Source organism: Scyliorhinus canicula, chromosome 16, assembly GCF_902713615.1.
Source record: "Scyliorhinus canicula chromosome 16, sScyCan1.1, whole genome shotgun sequence".
NCBI lineage: Eukaryota > Metazoa > Chordata > Chondrichthyes > Carcharhiniformes > Scyliorhinidae > Scyliorhinus > Scyliorhinus canicula.
In genome coordinates, this window is record NC_052161.1 from 37222264 (window position 1) to 37244839 (window position 22576).

The window sequence follows — 22576 nt, forward strand, 5'->3', positions numbered from 1 at the left end:
CTGATGGCAGCTGATGGCTTGAAACAAGCTGGAATCAATATTCACAGCGGGTGTCCTCTGCTGATAAGACTGTCCAAGACAATGTTCACTATCAAAGTAGACAGCTGAGATATTACACTATTAGTAATGTTGTTTTAAATAACTTTCTCAATCTCTTATTCTAGCTAATGATTTTTACAGCATAGATACTATCTGTAAGAAGGTACAACCATTGCAAACCAGCAGTATGCAAGGCACTATTGGAAATTATATTCAGATTTGGAAGAAATTGTTCGGAAGTAGAGAAGATACAAAGCGGTTTAGAGACTATAAAGCGAGAATAGGTCATACCCCACAATTTATTCGCTGTGTAGGTTGTTTGATGATCCCAGAGACAAATCATTAGTCGCTATATAGATGGGTAAGAAACGTTATCTTGGTAATTACCATACAAGGTGATTAATTGCGTATTCATGGGACATTAATTAAAGTCTGTTCCCTTCTATCTTGACAAGCGTCTTGTGTAATCTATGGCTTGTCTCCTATTTTCTTTATCATAACTTATGGTATATCATTTACATATTTCCTTAGAGTACAATATTATGTCTTAGCCCACTTGGATTGGTGGCACTGCTTCTTGTGTTCTGTATGTTTGTCAAGAAAGATGTATGTTGCATTGCCATTTCGTTGATTTAATGTTCTAATCATATAATGTTGATAAACGTGTTATTCAGTATTTGTTTCAATTTCTGCTCATTCTTAAGGCATCTTGTAACAGCGATGTAACCTTAAACGGCACTAACGATACATTTGACACTGAGATACACAGCTCTTTCACAAACTAATGTGAATTGCTTTGGATTAATTTAATACACCAGCAGTATGACTGTTCCGCGTCCAGTGACTGTGTGAAACAGTATATAATTCAGGTTTTCATACTAAATTCTGCAATCGTCCGCAGAAAATATTTCTTGTCATATTATCGCTGTCAGCACCTGATACATGTATGTCTACTGCACAGCCCAGTAAGTATAGCGCGGATTGGACATGGGGCAAAGTTAAGATTGTGCACCAATAATTGTCTGGGGCTTTGGGGGGTCGCTGTAGCGCACAGCGTACTGGTATCTGTAGTTCACTTCCTCATGACTTGGCTCACCAGCAGCATTTAACAGACTGCATGTCCCGAAATGCTTTAATTTCCATGATGGCCGAATGGTGTAAGCCTGCGGGAAGAGTGAAGGGGGTGTTGTTAGATATCAGTGGGGTTCTGTATGACAGTGGGGAAGGAGGAGGGGTTCCTATCCCCGGCTCAACGGAAGCGGTGAAAAGGTGAGTGTTGAAGCTGCATTGGGAGCCTGTTGGTTCAGCGGGGGGGGCGGGAGGAGGGGAATGTCCCCGGCACTCCGTGACAGATGTTAGGTGACACAGCTTTGGTTCTTTGTCAAAGAACGATCAAACATCGGTGTTGTGAGGGTATTGGATATGCAGCTAACCCTCTTGGGATGGTAAGCTGCCTCCACCTCTTTAATGGTTTATTAGTGAACCATAAATACTGGCCCTGTGGAGTCCCCCCTCGCCCCCATCCCACACTCCTTCCTGGCTGTAAACAAGGTATTTCTCAAGCTACTGCACTTTTTGAAAATCAATCTCTTTGCTACATTCCGAGAGATTTCCTTAAATGTCGCCACTCTTGACTATATATCCAGATGTAAAACCACCTGAACACAAAATGATATTCGCTTCTCATTTAGTACTGCAAACTCCCACAACTTTAATGTGGTTGAAATAAAAATAACAATCCCAAAGTTTGAACAAAATTAAATGTGACCTGGCCGAATCCTAACAAGTTTGCTTCAGAAAACTATGTGACCTAAAGAGTGATAGGGAGCAAAAAGTTCCACAGGATCCAAATCCGGATTGTTATGCAGTTGGTCATGGATAGTGGGTTCGGACAGGATCAAGTTAGCCTGTGATGGCCTCTTCCCTATCCACTATCATCCCCGTCCCCTTCCCCAATAATGCAACATCATTATTTATTTTTAAGCTTGTGAATTAAGCATAGTGATACCGGATTCTGCCTACCAAGTTTTAAACTATAAATCTGTTTCTGTGAAATGGGAGGAAAACACACCACTTACTCATCCTCAAACCATGTAAGCAAAAAGTAACATCAAAAATCCCAACTTGCATCCAAGAAACCCTAAACCACTTGTCATATTCCCAAAGGTAAAAAGCTGAGAGAGTGGAGTTCCTTTAACTAGTAGGAACCTGCTCTCAGTAACTGGAAATGTCTTCTTCATTCATAAATCTGTTTCATTCCTCTTAATGGACTCCTTATATCCTCGTCCACAAACATTCAGGTAGTCTGTTCCAGATGGTGACATTCTGGTAATAAGCATTTCCTGACATCTGGCTTCAGACTTTTCGTACATGTCTTATATGAAAACCCTCTAGTTAAAACTAAGAACTCTGTTCTAATAATAATAATCTTTATTATTGTCACAAGTAGGCTTACATTAACACTGCAATGAAGTTACTGTGAAAAGCCCCTAGTCGCCACAATCGGCGCCTGTTTGGGTGCACGGGGGTAGAATTCAGAATGCCCAATTCACCTAACAGCAGGCTTTCGAGACTTGTGGGAGGAAAACCGGAGCACCCGGAGGAAATCCACGCAGACACTGGTAGAACGTTGCAGAACCCGACAGACAGTGACCTCAAACCGGAATCAAACCTACTGCACTGCCTACTTCAGATAATTAAAGCAACAAAGGTTTTTTAAAAAAAACATTTTTCTTCTCCTTTTTCACATTTTCTCCCGAATTTACACCCACCAACAATAAACAATAATCAGCAACAGATATGTCAATCCCCATAACAATAACAACGATCCCATCCTACCACCAACGGCCAAACATCAGCCCTCGTTTACATAAACAAATGACAAAAATGAATCGGGAATGGCCGCTACACTACCTTTGCGAATCCCACATCGTCCCAATTTGGACCGTATACACTTAATAGCGCCACTAATCTCCCCTCCAGCGCCCCAGTCACAATCACATATCTACCCCCCTGATCTGCCACCACCTTCTCCATCTGGAAGCGTACCCTTTTGCTGACCAACACCGCTACCCCTCGAGCCCTTCTATCAAATCCAGAGTGAAACACTTTCAAACTTTTTAAGATGCGCAAGCACCCTTGACCTCATGACCGGACCTCCTAGCCCTCTCAACGTGACTATCCTTACTGGGGTCTCTAACCCCCCCCCCCCCCTCTCTCCCAACCCCAACCTTTCTTATCCACCATCATCATACCACCGGGCTCTGCCCCTTAAGCCTGATCCGCCCCTGTCCATTGTTATCATCGAACCCCTTCTTCCCCCCCCCCAAGAAACCCCCTTACATTTCCCCCTGAACAACATCTCCAGCATCCATCCCCCCCCCCCCCCCCCCCCCCCCCCCCCCCCCCCCGACTTTTAGTTAGCTAGCGGAGGTGGCGCTCCCCCCACCAGATATTCTCTCCTTCCACTCAGACCCAAGAAGAAAAAACAACAACAAAAAACATCCAACCCATACAATTCACTACTTACATTAACCTTCGCAACACAGAACGCCAGTCAACCCACCATTAACGTGAACTCTGTATCAATGCAAAGAGAAGTAAATTACATAAACATCAGTAAAAAGAAAGTTGTAGCATTTATACATTTTCCAGCTGCTCAAACAGTCCACATCTCTCTTCCAGTTCCGCTCCTCACGTCTGTCCCAAGCCTTCTGCCCTCACGAATGCCTCAGCCGCCTCCGCTGTCTCAAAATAAACTCTTGGCATTATACGTTATCCTCAACTTCGCCGGGTATACCATACCAAATCCATACCATACCCTTCTTGTACAATGCCACCTTCAATCGTCCAAACGCTGTTCGTCTTTTTGCCAACTCCACCGTTAAGTCCAGGTAGATCCGAACCACAATACCATCTCACAGCACCTCACGCTTCTGCTTCACCCAGCTTAATACCTTCTCCTTCATGCAGAACTTATGGAAGCAGATAATTACTGCTCTTGGCGGCTCGTTCATTTTGGGCTTCGGCTTTAATGACCGATGTGCTCGGTCTAGTTCGTACCGGGAGGGGTTCTCACCCTCCCCCATCAGCTCCGCCAACTTCTTTGCAAAGTATTGTGTTGGCCTTGGGCCCTCTGTCCCTTCGGGCAAGCCCACAATTCTCAAATTGTGCTGCCTTGAGAAGTTCTCCAAGTTTAAAAGCTTTGCTCGGAGTCCTCTGTGGACCTCCACCACCCGCCGCAGCTCTTCCCCCATCGAGGTGACCTGGTCTCTGTGTCATGACGCGGCCTCCTCCACTTTCTTCATCTTCTCGCCCTGCTCTCTCACCTCGGCTGATGCCTTTGCCACCGCCACCCTCGCGATTGCCTCCACCACCAATGACTTCAATGCGACCGCCGTCTCCTTCCTCAAGGCCTCCATGTGCCTCGCAAACTGTTTTTCCAGCTCCACCGCCATCACCTCGGTCATCTTCTCCACTGTAAGTAGTGCAGCCCCGCCTTGCGGTTCGGCTTCCGCCATCCTGTCAGCACTTTTGCTCGTCCTCTCATTCAGCGGCAAACACGCGTTTCCTCCTTCCTTCGACGCTGCTCTTCGCATCCTTTAGCGGCTTATTGTTTTTTCTTTCTTTTCTCTTCTTTCCCCTTCCACCCTCCTGGCCTTCATCAATCTGAATTATTCTTTTTTTTTTGAAAAAAGGGGAGAAAAAAAATCCTTCACCAAACCTTCTTTCTTTCCCCTCTCCATTCCCCCAGAGCTCCCCTGGGACCGGACTTCAGCCTTCTTTCCTCATCCTCGGTGGGAGCTATCGATGTGGGACACCCTACCTACATCGTGCCCTGGCCTCGGGCCTGCCGCCTCGGTCTCCTTGTAGCTCCGCCCCCGCTGCTCCGACCCTCACGCTACTCTGGGCCCAGCGCCTCAGCCCCCGCCGCCTGCACGGGGTTCTTCGCCGGTTTTTAAACCGGCCCTGCTAGCTGCCCGTGACGGCCTCAAAGACCGATGATAGTCGGGGGGTGAGTGAAGTCTCGGGGAAATCCCTGAAATCACCGCAAATCATGGCCACCGGCGGGAGCTCTTCTTACTGCGGCCGCCCTGCTCGCCCACGCCACCAGAAGTCTTAAGCAATGAAGGTTAGAACTAAAACCTGCTCTTGTACACACTTAGAGAGAAAGAGGGAACTAATGCCTACCACCTGTAAACAATTAACACAATTAACAAACCCCTGGGTGTTTCATTCTGCCCCCCTTCCCTCCATATCCTCTTCAGAACCTCAAAACCATCACCATGTGCATGGACTGTAACTGGACACTTTCATGTGTAAACTACATATTATTCATCTACAGTCGAAGTCTAATTTGGATTCTAGCTCCTCAAACTCCCTGAGTAAGACCTCGTGCTTTATTCTCACTGTATTGGTTCCTGTGCGGACCTGCACAACTGGATCCTCCCCATCCGAGGTATCTTTAATCCTGGCACTGGCAGGCAACACAACCTTTGCAACTCATCCCCCCACTCCACACACACAGTTTGATGGCCATGGTGACTTGGTAAGTTTAGTCATGCCACTGCAGATGTTGTCATTCACACAGGCAGCAAGGTCCTCACATCTGTTGGATAAGGCCAAAGGCTGAGGTTGCTCCAGCAGTGCACCTTACCTGCTCCGCATGCACATCGTAGGGTCCAGATTGGAGGGACCCGAACACTGACAGGGGAGGTGGGTGGGGGGGGGGGGGGGGTTGGTCGAAGCTGGTCGCAGAACAAAGATGCATCATCACCATCTTGAAAGCCTAAAGTTGTTGCTCAATTTGAAATCATAACTGGGAAATAATCCGCATGGGTGGGATCAGAGTCAGTGTGGGAGGAGCCCAGGGCTGAAGATAGGGGTCCTTTCAGGGGCCACCCACGAACTGCTGTGAGACAGCAGTGCTAACCACTGCGCCACCGTGCTGCTCTCGAACAAGTTGAGCCCGATCAGCAAACCAAGTGCCTTTGGTAAGGTGCCACATTTCATGAATGTGTGCAAAGCTCTCTGGGTTTGAGATATCAAGCATCTAGGGTGGTATCTTGGTCACCTAGATCTATGAGTTTGTGACTCAGCTGCTCGGGTATATCAGTGAAAACCTTGTGGCGCAGATGAAGCTCTAGGGCATGACATTGGCTTTTTATTTGCAAATGGGAGGTTTATTATCTTTGACTAGTATTTGTTAATCTCATGCGGCCGTAGTTCCCAGGGAGAAAGAGGATTGGATCATGGAGCCTGTGCTCAATGGTTCCTTATTAATGGCAGTATCTGAGTGAGAGGGGAAGAAGGGACCGTCACACCTAACGCAGCTTCGAGAGGAGACCCGGCATGAGGTCCATGATCCAGGAGTGCCCCAGCAATGCCAAGAGAATGAGGAGGTTAGACCCATCCCACAGGGTCTATGACTTTCCTATCTGGAGTCGAGCAACAGACAATGCTGCAGACGTCTGAACTTGTCAAGACATTTGGTGGATCATGTCTGCCAATTCTGCGGTAGGACCTAAGTCCTCATGGACTGGGAGACCATCACCTACCAGTGCTCCTGAAGGTCACCACCATGCTCAATTTCCTTTGCTGATAGATTATTCCATGGATCCACAGGGGACCTTTGCAGCATTTCACAGTCCAGCACAACAAGGAGGTGACAGATGCCTTCTGTAGTAAATTTTGCAGCACTCTCAGGATTCTCAATCGATCGCACATATGTGGCAATTGGAGCTCCATGGCAGCAGCCCCTGATGCTCATGAACAGGAAGGGACTCCACTCCCTGAAGATTCAACTGGTGTGCGATTATCAGAAGCACGTCATGCACATTTGTGCCAAGTGCCCTGGGAGTTCCCAGGACTCAAACCTCCTGAATCACTCCCAGGTGCCTCAGGTATTCGAAGGCTGGCCACTTGGGGATAGGGGATACCTGCTCAGATGATGGCTCATGGCACCCATGTGTCACCCTCTGTCACTTGGAGGAGAGATGCAACATGGCGCATAAAGCAACATGATTCATCATTGACCAAACCATTTGCATCCTGAAGATGTGCTTCTGATGCTTGGATTGCTCAGATGGGGTTCTGTAGTACTCTCCACAGAGGGTGCCCCACATCATTGTGGTGTGTTCTGTCCTTCACAACCTGGCTCTTTGGACAGTGAAGTGCAGGAACCTGAATTGGACTCCATGGATGAGACCCTCAGAAGAGTCACACAGAATTTACAGTGCAGAAGGAGGCCATTCGGCCCATCAGGTCTGCACCGGCCCTTAGAAAGAGCACCCTACTGAAGCTCATGTATCCACCCTATCCCCGTAAACCAGTAACACCCACATAACATTTTTTGGACACGAAGGGCAATTTAGCATAGCCAATCCACCTAACCCACACATCTTTGGACTGTGGCAGCAAACCCACACACACACGGGGAGAACATGCGGACTCCGCACAGACAGTGACCCAGCCGGGAATCGAACCTGGGACCCTGGAGCTGTGAAGCAACTGTGCTAACTACTATGCTACCATCACTGTGTAACCTCAGGTGCAGTTTACTTCTTGAACGCAGCCATATTGAGACATCTCCTCCACACAGCTGGACTGGAGAGAGTGAATGTATAAGCTCTGATGGCATTTCAATACGGTGCTAGAAATTCTACACCATTAGGTAACGTCAGGGCGGACCAATCAGTGTCTGCCCTGCCATGTGATTCGGAGAGCCAATACATATTTAATGAGCTTCCGAGTATGAAAATCATTCACGATTTTCTGCTCTGTTGCTCAGCATGAAACGCACTGTGAAACCCGCTCGCCACTACACTAAGCCTCAAAAATGGAAAATTCCACTCAGTGTTACAGTCACTCTCCTCCTCCCATTACCCTGTGATGTTAGCACCTTGGACCTCACCTTGACAAACTCTGAGATTCATCAAGATGCAGACACATTGCAGACGTGGTTGTGTGGGATTGCAGGGCTCTCTACAAATTCCAGCATGTTGCAGTGGCACACCACCTGCACTGCCAATCTGATATAACCCTGATTCATTCAATTAATTCATTAGTCTATTTAGTTAATCAACATAGCCATCCCCCCTGCAAGGCGCCAATGCATCACTTGGATCTCTACCCACCGCATCCGGAGTCTTTGTGTATTCCCTTCCAGTAAACCATGTGGTATCCCTTTAAATTCCTTATTTGTGAGCTTTCCATGCGGCCTTGTCAGGGTCCAGCTCCCCTCTGCCTTCCATTGTTCGTCTTCTGCATCCACCTGCTTGCCCCTCTGCTATTCCACGCCCTATCCTCCAGCCCACCCTTCCACATTGACTCCCTTGTCATAATCAGGTCCCAGCTGCCCCCCCCCTGTCCTCACCCCCGGCCTCATCTCGCACTCCAGCCCCAGTCAAACTTTGGCCCTTTGTTATGGTGGTTGCATGTATCCCGTAGCTCAGTTTTGTCCCAATGAACACTAGTGTGTAGCACCAGGGGGAAGGAAACCCCTGTACTCCCAACCCCAGGTGCCGTATTGAACCAAGTTAATGATACAGGAGGGTCCATGGGTCCAGCAGCACGGTGCCAGCCATGAAGACCAACTTGGCATGGAGATGGGTGCAGGAACATGTCAGCCCTTGTAGGGTAGCGTTCAGCACATCAGGAGCAGCACAGTACGCTGTTGCTCTCACCGCAAAAGTCTTGCCAAATGAGGCCCTCTTGTGCACACCAGTGTTTAGCAATCGGGTTTGACGCCGATGTGATTTTCTGCTCCCGTGATGCATGACTGGAAGGCTTGATTGGTCACCGACAGCCAGCTGTTTTAATGAGAATTCATGGGATGCAAATGGTGTTTGAACCACAAGTCAGCGGGATGACCCACCCGCCATTGACCCACCGTTGGGAGAATTACAATGTGATTTTATGCTGGCTGGTTTCTGACATTTTGGCAACTGCCACCAAACCTGTCAAGCGCAGGACAGGCGAATTGAGCCCTGAATGTTCATTGCTTCTGTCTCTACTAATTTACACAAGGTATTTACTGCACCACGGACCACTATAGGTATTAGAGCCACCAAACAGCACCTCCTTACCCTTCTGCTCTAACTTCTCAACTTTCACATTCTGGCAATGTTCTGTGACCACTCTGTGCATGAATAATCAGCATAAAACTGTAATGAATTGTAGAAATAGCTTATCCAATAATAATAGCGCATGTGAGAAAGAGAACGCTCTTTGCTTAAGTTGCTGAAATAAGAAGCTTAATGTTCACATGAGCATAATGAAACAGCTTCTCAGTTCCACCACATAAATCCTGTAGTCCATGTGTGAATGGTATTGAGTAACCTTCTGATGTGCTTTGAAATTCAACTTTTACTTTTCTAATATTGGAGTAAAAATTATTATTTCATTGGCAACACTTAACAAGTGGATATATTATGCATGGCAGCACAGTGGGTAGCACTGTTGCTTCACAGCACCAGGGTCCCAGATTCGATTCCCAGCTTGGGTCACTGTCTGTGCAGAGTCTGCACGTTCTCCCTGTGTCTGCGTGGGTTTCCTCCGGGTGCTCCGGTTTTCCTCCCACAAGTCCCGAAAGACGTGCTGTTGGGTGAATTGGACATTCTGAATTCTCCCTCAGTGTACCCGAACAGGCGTCGGAATGTGGTGACTAGGGGCTTTTCACAGTAACTTCATTGCAGTATTAATGTAAGCCTACTTGTGACAATAAAGATTATTATTAAGCTGTATGGCTTCTTTTACAGAAAATCGCTGATTCCCCTGCAGTACCCAGTGTCAACCATGGCTCAGTTAGTTGCTTGCACTTTTGTCCCTAGTCAGATTATTAAAGTGAGGTGGTGGTGCAGTGGTATTGTTACTTGATTAGTAATCCAGAGACCCAGGGTAATCCTCTGGGCACCCGGATCCGTATGAGCAGGTGATAAGAATAAAGGTGTGTCCATTCCACCACAACATAGCTGAATCCTCCACTATCAACATCCTGGAGGTTACCATTGACCAGAAACTGGACTGGACTAGCCAGGTAAATACTGTGGCTTCAGGGGCAGGTCAAAGGCTAGAACTTGTGCAGTGAGTGCCTCACCCCTTGACTCCCCAATGCTTGTTCACGATCTACAAGGCGCAAGTCAGAAGTGTAATGGAATACTCTCCACTTTCCTGGATGAGTGCAATTCCAACAACACTCAGGGAGCTCAACACGACCCAAGACAAAGCATCCTGTTTGATTGACACCCCTTCCACAAACATTCAATCCCTCCACCACTGATGAAGTGGCAGCCATGAGTACCATCTTCAAGATGTACTGTAGGGGCTCCCCAAAGTTCCTTACACAGCATCTTCCAAACCCATGACCACTAACCTCTAGAAGGGCAAGAGTAGCAGATACCTGGGACCCCCACCACCTGGAGTTCTTCTCTAAGTCAATCACCACCCTGACTTGGAAATATATTACCGTTCCTTCACTGGCGCTGGGTCAGAATCTTAGAATTCCCTCCCTAACAGCATGGTGAGTGTAGCTACACCCCCGATATTGCAGTAGCTCAAGAAGGTAGCTCAACGCCACCTTTTCAAAGGAAACTAGAATATGTGACAAAGGTTGGTAAATTAATAAAAAAAATTAAGTCACACTCCAGAAACCTGAACACAAATCGAGGCTTATTAATATTCCAGTGTAATAGTGCGAGAGTGTAGCTCATTATCACATTGTTGGTTGTGGGGCCTTGATACTGTGCAACTTGGTTGCTGGTGTTTCATTCATTGCAACAGCAACTATATTTCATTGACTGGAACGTGTTTGGGTTATCGGATGGTCACTATTGAAATACCAGGATAAAAACAAAAATCTAAATGTTTACAAAGATGCTCAATTACAAGAAAAACTTTGTTTATAATAATATAATCACTGTATAATCTTTATTATTGCCACAAGTAGGCTTACATTAACACTGCAATGAAATTACTGTGAAAATCCCCTAGTCGCCACACTCCAGCTCCTGTTCGGGTACACTGAGGGAGAATTCAGAATGTCCAATTCACCTAACAAACACGTCTTTTGGGACTTGTGGGAGGAAACCAGAGCAACCAGAGGAAACCCACGCAGACACAGGGAGAACGTGCAGATTCCGCACAGACAAGCCGGGAATCAAACCCGGGTCCCTGGCGCTTCCATTGTTGCAACTTTAGTTGTACTCTAGCATGTTACAGGAGAAGGCTTGAGCTGATTACAGCGTTAATCACAACCTTCTGCTTCAATTAGGTTTAATCACCCCTTTCTTTTCCGATCCCATCCTCCAACTCTAACATTCAGCGTGTTGGAATTTTCATTATAGCTATTACTGTATTACTAATTGAAATGATTTTCACGTGAATTATGAGTATACAGCAGTAGAAAGTGTTTTTTTTTATCTGCTGAGCTCTTTCTTCAGCATGGGTCATTTACAACGTGTTCCCTTGGTCAATTAGCATATTGGACTCTAATATTGTATGGTCAAAATTGAAGAAAGTTAGAGATTAAATTTGCTAAATTTTGGCTTTGGAGTAGAATTGCTGCTATAATCATCAAAAAGTTAATTATTAGTAAGGTGAAATTGCTCTGCAAATTTGTCAGTGTTGTAATGATGCTGGAGGATGCGTTTCGTGTTCCTTTTTGTATGTTAGGTTTATAAAATACCTTCGAGTCTATTGAGGCTTAATTTCTCAAAACGCGTTATTCATTTCTTTCACCCAGTTCAAAAATAGGTACAACACCAGAATATCAGTTTTAGTTCTATGAATGTTTGTTTCCCATTCAGCAGTTGGCCTTCAATTCAATACGCTGAGAATTAGCGTGTAAAATACAGAATAAAATTGGACTTCTACTTCACTTTGGAAATATGTCCTGAAGGCTTTCCCACGCCTCTTCTTGACTTTAACTGTTTTGAATCTGACTGGATTAAGAGCTGTCAAACATGTGATGCAGTGAGTTCCTCGGGCAGGAAGTGTGGGGTGGTGGGGGGGGGTGCCTCAATCTGAAGGCCCCCTCAGAGTTGGAGTGGGCCTCCCCACCCCCTGGGTTGTTGGAGATCCAGGACCCCCATCCCCAGCCTACCACCTGACGCCACGATCGCCCCCCTCCCCCACCAGGAACGTCAGAACTTGTCAAAGATAGTAGATGGGATGAAAAGTTTCTTTGAAGCGTACCTCACCAACAAGGAAGCAGGAGTAAGGGACTCAGCATCCCGTTACACAAATCTAGGTTTGAACTCCGATCACAGATGAATGTGTGTTCCATAAACTACCTGCCCAGGGGGCACTTTTTTGCTGCTATTTGCATATCAATTTATGTGCTATGGGCTGGACAAAATGCCAAAGTTTTGCAAAGCTTGTTTCATTCTGAGCAATTGGCAGTGGAGTTGCGTTTGTAGAGGTCATAAACAATGGCGTTAGCTCTTAATGGGAGGAAATATTGGTGCATCTATGACTTAATATTTGATAGGTCGTCTGACGACATGGTCTCAGTGTTGAAGATGGTGAGGGACAAGAGTAGGGTGTTGTAAATATACACATGGAGCCTGTCTTCATGACTCTGGGTGAAGTCAGCAAGTAGCAACATGTAGGTGAGCAAGTGAAGAATTTAAGACAAAACCCTGACAAATTCTGAGACAGCACAATTCTAACAACTGTTGGATTATGGCCGACTATGCTACCACAGATGAAGTGGAACCAAGTAAAGAAAACTCAACGGAGGAAAGTTGTTATGAGAGGTTAGAGTGGACCATTGTACCAAATACACTGAATGAAGTCAAGGACAATGAGATATGGCATACCACAGTGACAATTACAGAAGATGACATTTATGAATGACATATTTTGAAAGTCTTGGTGAGGCAGGAAGGGCAGAAGCTGGACTGAAGGGCAATGGAGTTTTAGGAACAGTTACCTCATGAAAATCTAATTAGAAGGAAAAGATTGGAGACGAGGCAGTAATTGGCAAGGATGAGTGGCTTAGAGCGGGAAAACAGACTGGTCCGAATGTTGAGGCATGCGCGCGGGAGGAACAAGAGACGATTAGGCGAGGAGGGAGAAAGGCAGAGGCAGAAAGATCCTGTCATTTACTTTTTGCACAAAAAGGCACAACAGCATGTTTTCTAGGCCCAGGGCTGAGGGCAGGCCAGTCAGCAACAGTGTGGTGAGGCGCTGGGCCAAAGCCAGGAGCCACGGTGAGGTAGCCGACGAGCAATAAGGGGAGCAGGTAAGGGGTGACAACAACAGCCGGGGTGAGGTGGGCCGGCCAGCCAGAAACAACAAAATGAGGCGCGAAGCACCGGGCGAAAGCCACGAGCCAACTGGTGCAGGGCAGCAGCCGTCGAGCAGCGAGGGGAGCAAGTGAGAGGCACCTTGACCCCACAGGGCTGAGGAAGACGGGCCAGCCAAACGCAGTGAGGCAAGGTGTTGGGGGAAAGCCATGAGGTGAGCCAGCAGGTCAGGGTAGGCCGTCGTCATGGGGGGAAGAACGGGCAGAAATGAAGGTGAGCTTGGTGCCCCACAAAATGTAAATCCGCCTCTAATAGGAAATAAGTTCCACTCTTATCCTGGATAAATAAATCAAAATGGAAAATAAAAAAGCATTTTCTTGCAGCTTAATGTTGACAAAACCCAGCTCTTACTTTGGCTGCCCCCCAATACCTCTTCACTTAGCTCCTTAAGCTTTCCTGACTGCTGCTGAGTTGCCATGAACCTGTTTTCTCTAGATTTTCTGAAATTTAAATGTGGTTGCTCGGCTTGATGCCGTAGTGTCCACCCATTGCACATCCTTCCTCCACAGGCAGTATGGTGTCAGGCCACCGCAAATCGCTACTGGTTTTCAGAAGCAAAAACTAGTTTTGCTGGTCACGCCTGGGAACGGATGTACCTGTAGGCCACAGGGATTGAGGGACAAAGCTGAACATCTCTCCCTCGATGTCAACAAAACTAAACAGCTGGTCATTGACTTCAGGAAGCAAAGTACTGTACACACCTCCTGTCTGCATCAATGGAGCTGTGCTTCAAATTCCTAAGTGTGCACATCACCAAAACTCTATCCTGGTCCACCCATGTCGACGCTACCACCAGGAAAGCACAACAGCACCTCCACTTCCTCAGGAAACTAAGGAAATTCAGCATGTCCACATTGACTGTTACCAATCTTTACAGATGCACCATAGAAAGAATCCTACCTTTCTGCATCACAGCCTGGTATGGCAACTGCTCGGCTCAAGACCGTAAGAAACTATAGAGAGTCGTCAACACAGCCCTGTCCATCACACAAACCTGCCCCCCCCCCCATCCATTCACTCTGTCTTCACCTACTGCTGCCTTGGGAAAATGGGCAACATAATCAAAGACCCCTTCCCGCACGGCTTATTCACTCTTCCAACTTCTTCCATCGGGCAGGAGATACAAAAGTCTGAGAACACGCACTAACAGATTCAAATCAGCTCCTTCCCTGCTGTTACCAGACTCCGAGTTGACCCTCTTATGGACTGATGGACCTATGGACTGATCTGATCTCTTGTCACATCTTCACCCGATGTCTGAGTCTATGTATTTTCATTGTGTATTTTATGTTGCCCTATTAGTATTTTCTTTTCATGTACAGAATGATCTGTTTGAGCAACACGCAGAACAATACTTTTCACTGTACTTTGGTACACGTGACAATAAACCAATCCATTGGCCCCTGGCAGTGCAATGGGGGAGTAAAAAGGGGCCTCTGGAAGGGGATCCTGGCAGGGAAGTGGGGTCCTGATCTCTGGGAGGGAGGTCCCGACCTCCGTGAGTACCTTAGTCGAACTGTGAGTTTGGCACGCCCTTTAAAAATGGTACCCCAATCTCAGGACCCCTGTTTTGCCAGCATGTTTAGGTCCCATTACTCCAGCTGGCAGTGTGATCCTTGCCAGCACTTTGAACTTGCACAGAGTGATGTTAAATCAGGTGAGAAAAGGCTTCCGTGCGGCTGGCGAGTTTCACACTGCTCTTCTCGCCTGATCCAACGCTGTGGCGGGAATTCTCCGACCATTGGATTCTCTTCTGCCAGCAGCCGACACCCAACCATGGGCTTCCCAGCATTGTGTGGTGGCTTCGTTGGGAAATCCCATTGACAAGCAGTGGGAATAGAGACTCCTGCCACCAGCGAACGGCGTGACACCAGAAACACGTGGCTGGGGGGCCAGAGAATCCCGCTGTACGTCTTTTGTCGTCAGCGGTAGCCATTTCTATTGTTTTCCCTTTTCGCTCAGCATTCACTATTTTGTGCTGTTGATATAAACCTGTTTCAGATGTCTCCCATCACATAGGGTGCCCTGTATAAATATTGTTCCGTTGTGCTTCTAGTGCTGCTACAGAAATACTTAAATTCTTTACAACCACAAAATGAGAGTGTCATTGTAATCTCTTTCGGGTCAACCTACAGGGAAACAGCTCTGAAAGCAGCTATTCAACGAACAGAGCCAGCGTTTCTGCTGGAACAATCCTGAACTAGTCTTTGCTTTTTTCACCCCATAGTTTCATTCTTTCCACTACTTTTGTTTTCCCCGAAGATGCATCGGGAACTGCCTCAACTACTCTCCTTGCATACTAGAGTCTGCAGTTGAAAGTTGGCAACTCCGAGTCATTAACAATAGTTTAGCAATTGGAAGCATTCATTTTCCATTAACAGCAGGATGTTGCTGCAGTAAGTCATGGCTTTGTGGAAGGTGAGCTGTCTGAAGTCCCTATTCAGTTATAGCTCTGTTTACCGGCACTTTACATTTGTATACTGATAGCCTGCCCTTTTGAGTGTGATTCCATATGAAAAGCAAAGAAATGCTGGAGTTTTACAACATCCTGTTGTTGGTATGGTGTGGTGCATCTGTTAGCAGAACTTTAAACAAGGAGCATGGGACATTAACAAAAGATCAGCAAGGACTATCCTCAAGAAGGCAGTAGGAGCAGCTGGCCAATATGCGGCCAGACAAAACCCTGCAGGGCCGTAATAGTGCCGAGATCACAGGAAAACCAGCAAGGGGCTTGTTGGTTACACAAATACACCCATAAAGCAATCTACCACCAGGGAGCCCCACATTTGTTAATGATCTGCCAGTTCTGGTAAGAAAAACGGAGTGAATTTGCTTTGGTTATCTCTCCCTCTCTGCTTAACCGGAGTTGACCTCAACCTGCAGAATTCAAACTATATCCCATCTCTGATTTTGCAACCACAGGTTATACAAGAATAAATGGATCTTATTTTTTCTTCTTCTTGACAGCTAGTGAAAGAACACATTTGGAAATTTTCTTTGCTGATTTATAAGGGAAACTCAGTGATTTCACGAAGCTCTGTGATATGAAATGAAATGAAATGAAATGAAAATCGCTTATTGTCACGAGTAGGCTTCAATGAAGTTACTGTGAAAAGCCCCTAGTCGCCACATTCCGGCGCCTGTCCGGGGAGGCTGATTTGGGAATCGAACCATGCTGCTGGCCTGCTTGGTCTGCTTTAAAAGCCAGCGATTTAGCCCAGTGAGCTAAACCAGCCCAAACAGCAGACATTCCTATGGATGTAAATTATATATCCGAAAGGATAATCTTAAATGGTAGTCCAGGTGAAATAGTGTAGTGGAATTGAGTAGGTTTCAATCCAATGCAGTTTTCTAAGATGAAAAGATTGAATGCATGTATCAAAATTAGCATACTCCTAAATGAATGCATTATTTCAGAAAGTTTTCATATCAGTGGACAGCAGAGATTTAACACGCTCACTTGTCCCACTTCAGTGTTAATTTCAGGTGACTAATCAGAATTAAAATTGCAAGTTTTGAAACTTAGGTTGACCAATTACATTTCTTTGCAGGTCTGATCTTCCTTTTACGTTAAAGGCAGTGGGCGCGATCTAACCAAATTAGGTCCAAGTGTGGGAGTGAGCGGGAATTGCCAGGAGTTTCCCGGGAGCCGACCCAGCGAGGCCGTCACTGGTATCTGACTTTGTTGCTCCACTTAACGAGGCCCCACGGGCTTCACGGCAGAAATGACTGTCACGCTGGCTGAATTTCCGGGGCCGCGCTCGCCAGCCCTCGCTAACGAGGGGGAGCAGCGCTTGAACCAATCCTGCAGAGCAAACCCCACAGAGCCTGCAGCAAGGAGACCGGCCCCAAGATTCGGAGATGCAGACATGGCCAGACTGTTGGAGCGGTGGCGAAGAGCCGAGACACCCTGTTTCCCCGAGGGTCTTGGTGGTTCAGCCACAGGGCAGCTAGTGCCGCCTGGGAGGAAGTGGCAACGGCTGTCAGAGTGGGGAGCATCACCAGGAAGGCCGCCACACAATACTGCAAAAATCTAAATGACCTTCACCGGGCCATAAGCGTCAGTTGGCATCGGCCACCGGCACCAGTCCCACCTGTCACCCCCCCCTCCCGATCACCTTGCGCCTGGCACTGCCCCCCACCCAGCACCATGCCACCGCCGCACCCCCACTTCCCCCTCCCCCTGCTATGGTGCATGAACCTTGTGGCTCACAAAGCCTTCTGTGTCCCCGTTGAAGAAGCTGGCCCACAACAGATGGATGGCAGGGTGCCGGATGTCAGAGTCCTCAGCCCCTATGAGGAACAGGCCCTGGAGATTGCGGGGGTGGCCAAGGATAGATCAGTCACCAATGTCGAAATTGGCCTGCGCCACAGAGATGAGCAACCTCTGGCCCCCACCCAGATGACCGGTCACACGTGAGTTGTGCCTCCCAGGGGAACATCTCGGAGGAGATCTCCTGGATGCCACCATAATCGTCGGGTCATGGTGGTTATCCCACATAGCAAAGGTGCCACACAGTCTCCTTGTTCCTTGTTGAGGCGGAGCCTCCTGCGGCACATACTGTCCGCCATCTGTTTGAATGAAAAGCGACACGTGTACACCTTGGGCTGTCAGTCCCTGGTCTGATTAGCGGCCGGGTCCTCCGGGTGTGGGGCACGTGGGCTGCCATCTCGAGCCTCAGTTGACGCTGCTGCCACCACTTTGGGTCAGCAGCACTGTGATGGCAGTCTCTGCAGGGTCCAAGATATCATCAATTTTGTGCAATAACGGTAAGGGATTGATGAGGGTGAGGGACAGTCATTCAGCGATGCCTTTCGACCCGGTACCATCTGGTCGTCCCCCCCCCAGGGTGCCATTCAACATGCACTAGCAGATGCCCCGGGCACCGGAGCCCAGACCCTGTACGCCAGAAACCCCCTGATAGCATTACCTGGACTGGATGCCGGTTCCTTCCCCGGTGCACACATCCATCCTCTGGTAGGGGGGGATGTCCCTAGAGCTGAAGCCCAGCTCTTGGGTGTTTGGATGTTGCCCTCTACCTCTGTGGTGTTGCAGTCTTTGGGATTCAGACAGAGTGTCCAGGCCTCACGGTCTGATTGCGGTGCTAGGCAATAACTCTCACCTGCAATATGGCACTTGTACCCACGGGAATCCACTTGGGAATATTTTGTTTATTAGGCAGTCAGCATCATACAAAAGGATAAAGCCAAATCACTTGCAACAGAGTAACCAATAATCGGCATTCACCATGGTATCATCACAAAGCTCCAACAATGCAGAAACCCAAATGCTCAGTGGACAATAAACATTCAGCAGTCTATTAAAGTCCTCAATAATGCCTGCAGCAAACTGCTCGTGTTCTCCCCTACGAAATTCCCAACAGAACTTCAAAGGTGGGTCCATCAAGGTGTTTAGTCAAGTGTGCCTCCAGTGCCGGCAGCAGGTCAGAGGTGGCAGCAAACAAGCACGCAGTCTCCAGGGGTGGCAGCTACCAGCAGGAACAAGCAGCAAGTATAGCCAGTGGCCACCTGCAGATGTTCATGAAGCTCAACCAAGTAAACACAAAAAAAGGGACCACACCTAATAGGGGCACTGGGGAATCCACTAGGGAGCTGTGAAGTGCTCACATTACCACGATTAGCAATTCCTTATCAGCAGTAGCCTTCAGTGCATGAGGCCTCCATGGTCAGTGGGGGTTATGGATGGGCGGGGGGCACAGATAGGCAGTCTGTTGTGGGTACAGACAATCACGGGGATGGCATGGTGGACCCGCAGGCGCTGGGACACTAACCCAATGATGGCAGTCCATTCCCCTTCCCCTCCCCCGACTGAGGCTGCCCCCCCCCCCCCCCCCCCCCCGCCCCCCCACCACCCCAGCACTGGCTACTCACCTCCTCGGATCCCCACAGCAGCTACTCAGCCAGTGTCACAGGTGTAGTAATTGGCACCCGCGTGAGCACTTGCTCAGGAGGCTGTTCGATAGGGGGCCATTCCCATTAGTGATATGGAGATTGGCTTTAATTGGTGATTATTGTTTTCTCGCCTAGGTAGGATCCAGATCTCGCCAATAGGAGCGGGCTGGTTGGATTGCAAACCGATCGGCCCCTGGCATGGTTACCAACTTTGGCCTCTCCCGCGATCTAACCACCCCATCACGCTTAAGCAAGAGTGTGACGCGGCTGGTAAATCGCACCCGGTATATTAATGCAACTTGAAAGAGTAAAAGGATTTTTAAAAATGTATGCAAATTAGTCTATTTTTCTGTTCACCCTCTCTTGTGATGTGCCAAGTGAGTGTGTGTGTGTGTTCTGGAATAATTCTACAATTATGTTTAAAACTTTTATAATCCGGGGAATTACACTGTATATGGGTTGGTAGAGCAGAACCTTGTAATTTTGTTAATTCTTGGGAGCCTAAATGACATTGTGCCAGGTTCAGCTAGATCAGTGGTTATATATGTCATGGCCCACCTCTATATACTATAATAGAATATTGAGGCACACCTATTTTCTCAGCTTTCTTCCCTGACTGAGAACTTTGCTTTTAATTTCTCCCTGACTTCTCTCCTGTTTTTTCTTAAACCTCTCCCTGTCTCACTCGATTCTCCCAGGGAGTTTGCACCCTTTTTGAGTTTTTTGCCTCTTGTGCAGGCGCATGGGACCTTTGTCTTCAGCTCCAAATCCCGTTGGTCACGTGCATAGGCCTGACCAACAGAAAAATGTAAACCAAGCATATGCAGTTCTTTCCCAGCCGGTGTATGCATGGGAGGCCCAAGGTCCGTTGTGTCTTGGAGATGCCAATCACAGAGCTGAAGACAAAGTTAGTTTTAGTTTAATTACATACATTTGGAATCATGTTGAATCCTTTTTGCTGCCCACTTGGGGGGGGGGAGGGGGCCTTCACAGCACACCAGTGTGAAGTGTGGTTGGCAACCACTCGACTAGACCAAGTCCTTGAATGATAGTCCCTGTTTGATTTTTAGATAATGATTCTTTTGGAAATCCCTTTTGTAAATGTGACCTGATACGTTAGCTCAGGTATACTGATAACATCAATATCTATTACATCTGTGGTAACTTCCTTCACCTGTATCTGTTTTGAAGAATAGTCATACTCTTGCACAAATTTCCTCTATCTGAGTCAGTGGCTGCAAATTGTGCCTCTGAATTCCTTGCATACCTCAAACTGCAAATCATCAAGCTGCTTAAAAGAAAACAAATCTAAGACCCAGTAACCTGCAGTGACAGGAGTGTACTGTGTAGAGTCCTTGTTCAGTATTTAACTGTGTACTGTTCAAACCATATGGAAAAAGAAGTGAGAGAAAGCCATCAAGCCTGTTCAAACTGTCCTAACCGTAAAATGGTGCCATTGCCTCTATCGCCCTCCCCAAACTGCTAACTCCAGGGAGAGGCAAGCAACCTGTTGCCAGCTAATTGCAAAATCTGAGTCGGGGAGATCTTCGCATCATGCAAAGTTATCTAAGGTGCAAATTTTCTTCCCCACACCCCACTCCCCCTCCCAAAGAGAATGTCTTGAATACCCTTCACATCTTCATAGTTCGGGTGCCCAATTCCATTTATCAGTTCAGTTTCCTTTAATGTTCTATTCAGGGACACAAAGCACACTCCAGTTAAGGTGGACCGTTATTTTTGCACAAGCTAACCATCACTGCACATGTGCTTCATCCATTGAGCTGCACATCAAGAGATTTTGTTATGCCCTTGTCACCACTGCTGCCCATTGTGCTGATGGTTTATTGGCTTTCCAACTAAAACCATCAGCTCCCTCACCTTCTCATTTCCTATTTATTTCCACTTCTACTATTTTGTTTCCTCAGCTTCATTACTTTTTGTTTATCTATATTAAAACATTTCCCTTTTCAGCACAATCCCCTTACCCAGATATCTCCACCCGTCTGGAACATACAGCCCGAGATTGTGTGGTTGAGGCATACCATCCCAGTGAGATTGGTAGGATGCTTGGGATGTTATTCGGCAGTGACAGAATGGACAGAGTTTCAGATGCCATTTCAAGGGAAACACAGGTTCTATCCAACGAGGATGTTTTATGGTTTTATATTTAAGCAATCATTCTGTCTTCCCAGCAGAGAATGTGTGAAATACAACACTTACCCCAGTGAGTAATATTTTCTTATGTCAAATAACCTCAGGTACTCTTAGCTTCACAGCTGTGAACATGTAGTAGAAGTTGATTTGATTGGAGAAACCATAACCTGTATAACTGGAAGCCTATTTATATTATGAGATGTGGAGTAGATATATTTGAAATCTATTGACATGGACATGGAAATTACAGTGCAGAAGGAGGCCATTTGGCCCATCGAGTCTGCACCGGCCCTCGGACAAAGCACCCCACGTAAGCCCATACCTCCGCCCCATATCTGTAACCCAGCAACCCCACCCATCCCCTTTGGACACTAAGGGTAGTTTAGTATGGCCAATCCACCGAGCCTGCACAACTTTGGACTGTGGGAGAAAACCACAGCACCCAGAGGAAACCCACGCAGACACGGGGAGAACGTGCAGACTCCGCACAGACAGTGACCCAAGCCGGGAATCGAACCTGGGACCCTGGAGCTGTGAAGCGACAGTGCGAACCACTGTGCTACCGTGCCGCCCGTACTTCATTAGGAAGTACAAGTGCAGTTCCTCCACTTCTCGCTCTTTTAAGCACAAACCTGATTTAAAATTGATAACCGATTCCTTAAGCTGCTCTCGAATCAAATGCTAGAGTCAAGAATGCTACTGGATTTGTGCCAGTGAGAGGACACCAAAGAATGCTTTGTTTGGATGTTGACTACAACTCCTGTGCAAACCAACCTTGTTGCTATGTAAGTTCATTTAATTCAGCCGTACACATGATTGTGGAATGTCAGTGCCCTGCTTGGGTTGTGCCAAAGGAAATTGGATTTAATATGATCCAAACCAGTTTCTAAATCACTTTGTGTTCAGATATGTGTGTCCATGGCTACCACTATCATGGATCAAGATTGTATAGTTTAATGTTCAATTTTCCAAGTTTATTTACTTGTAACTTTACACGGTAAGGGATCTCAGTGTTAAGAAATTGAACATTCTTCCTATGTCTGGTATCTTGCTTGAGAGTTAAGTGATTCCAGGTGAGGCGAAGCAGTGTATAGCTCACTCTAGTCTGCCCAGCTTTGGAGCATCTCTGGCTGTGTCTGTATGGCACTTTTATTACATTTCCA

At 47.2% G+C, this 22576-nt stretch overlaps 1 protein-coding gene across 1 annotated transcript in view; it reads left to right on the forward strand.

Annotated features, from left to right (window-relative positions):
* Positions 1–1120: 1120 nt before the first annotated feature.
* The window catches only part of LOC119979616 (phospholysine phosphohistidine inorganic pyrophosphate phosphatase), a 164696-nt gene continuing 143240 nt past the window's right edge, over positions 1121–22576 (forward strand). Inside the window, exon 1 of the mRNA XM_038822104.1 lies at positions 1121–1308. Within this exon, the coding sequence (XP_038678032.1) occupies positions 1157–1308 (152 nt within the window). The 5' untranslated portion in view covers positions 1121–1156. The remainder of the gene's footprint in view (positions 1309–22576) is intronic.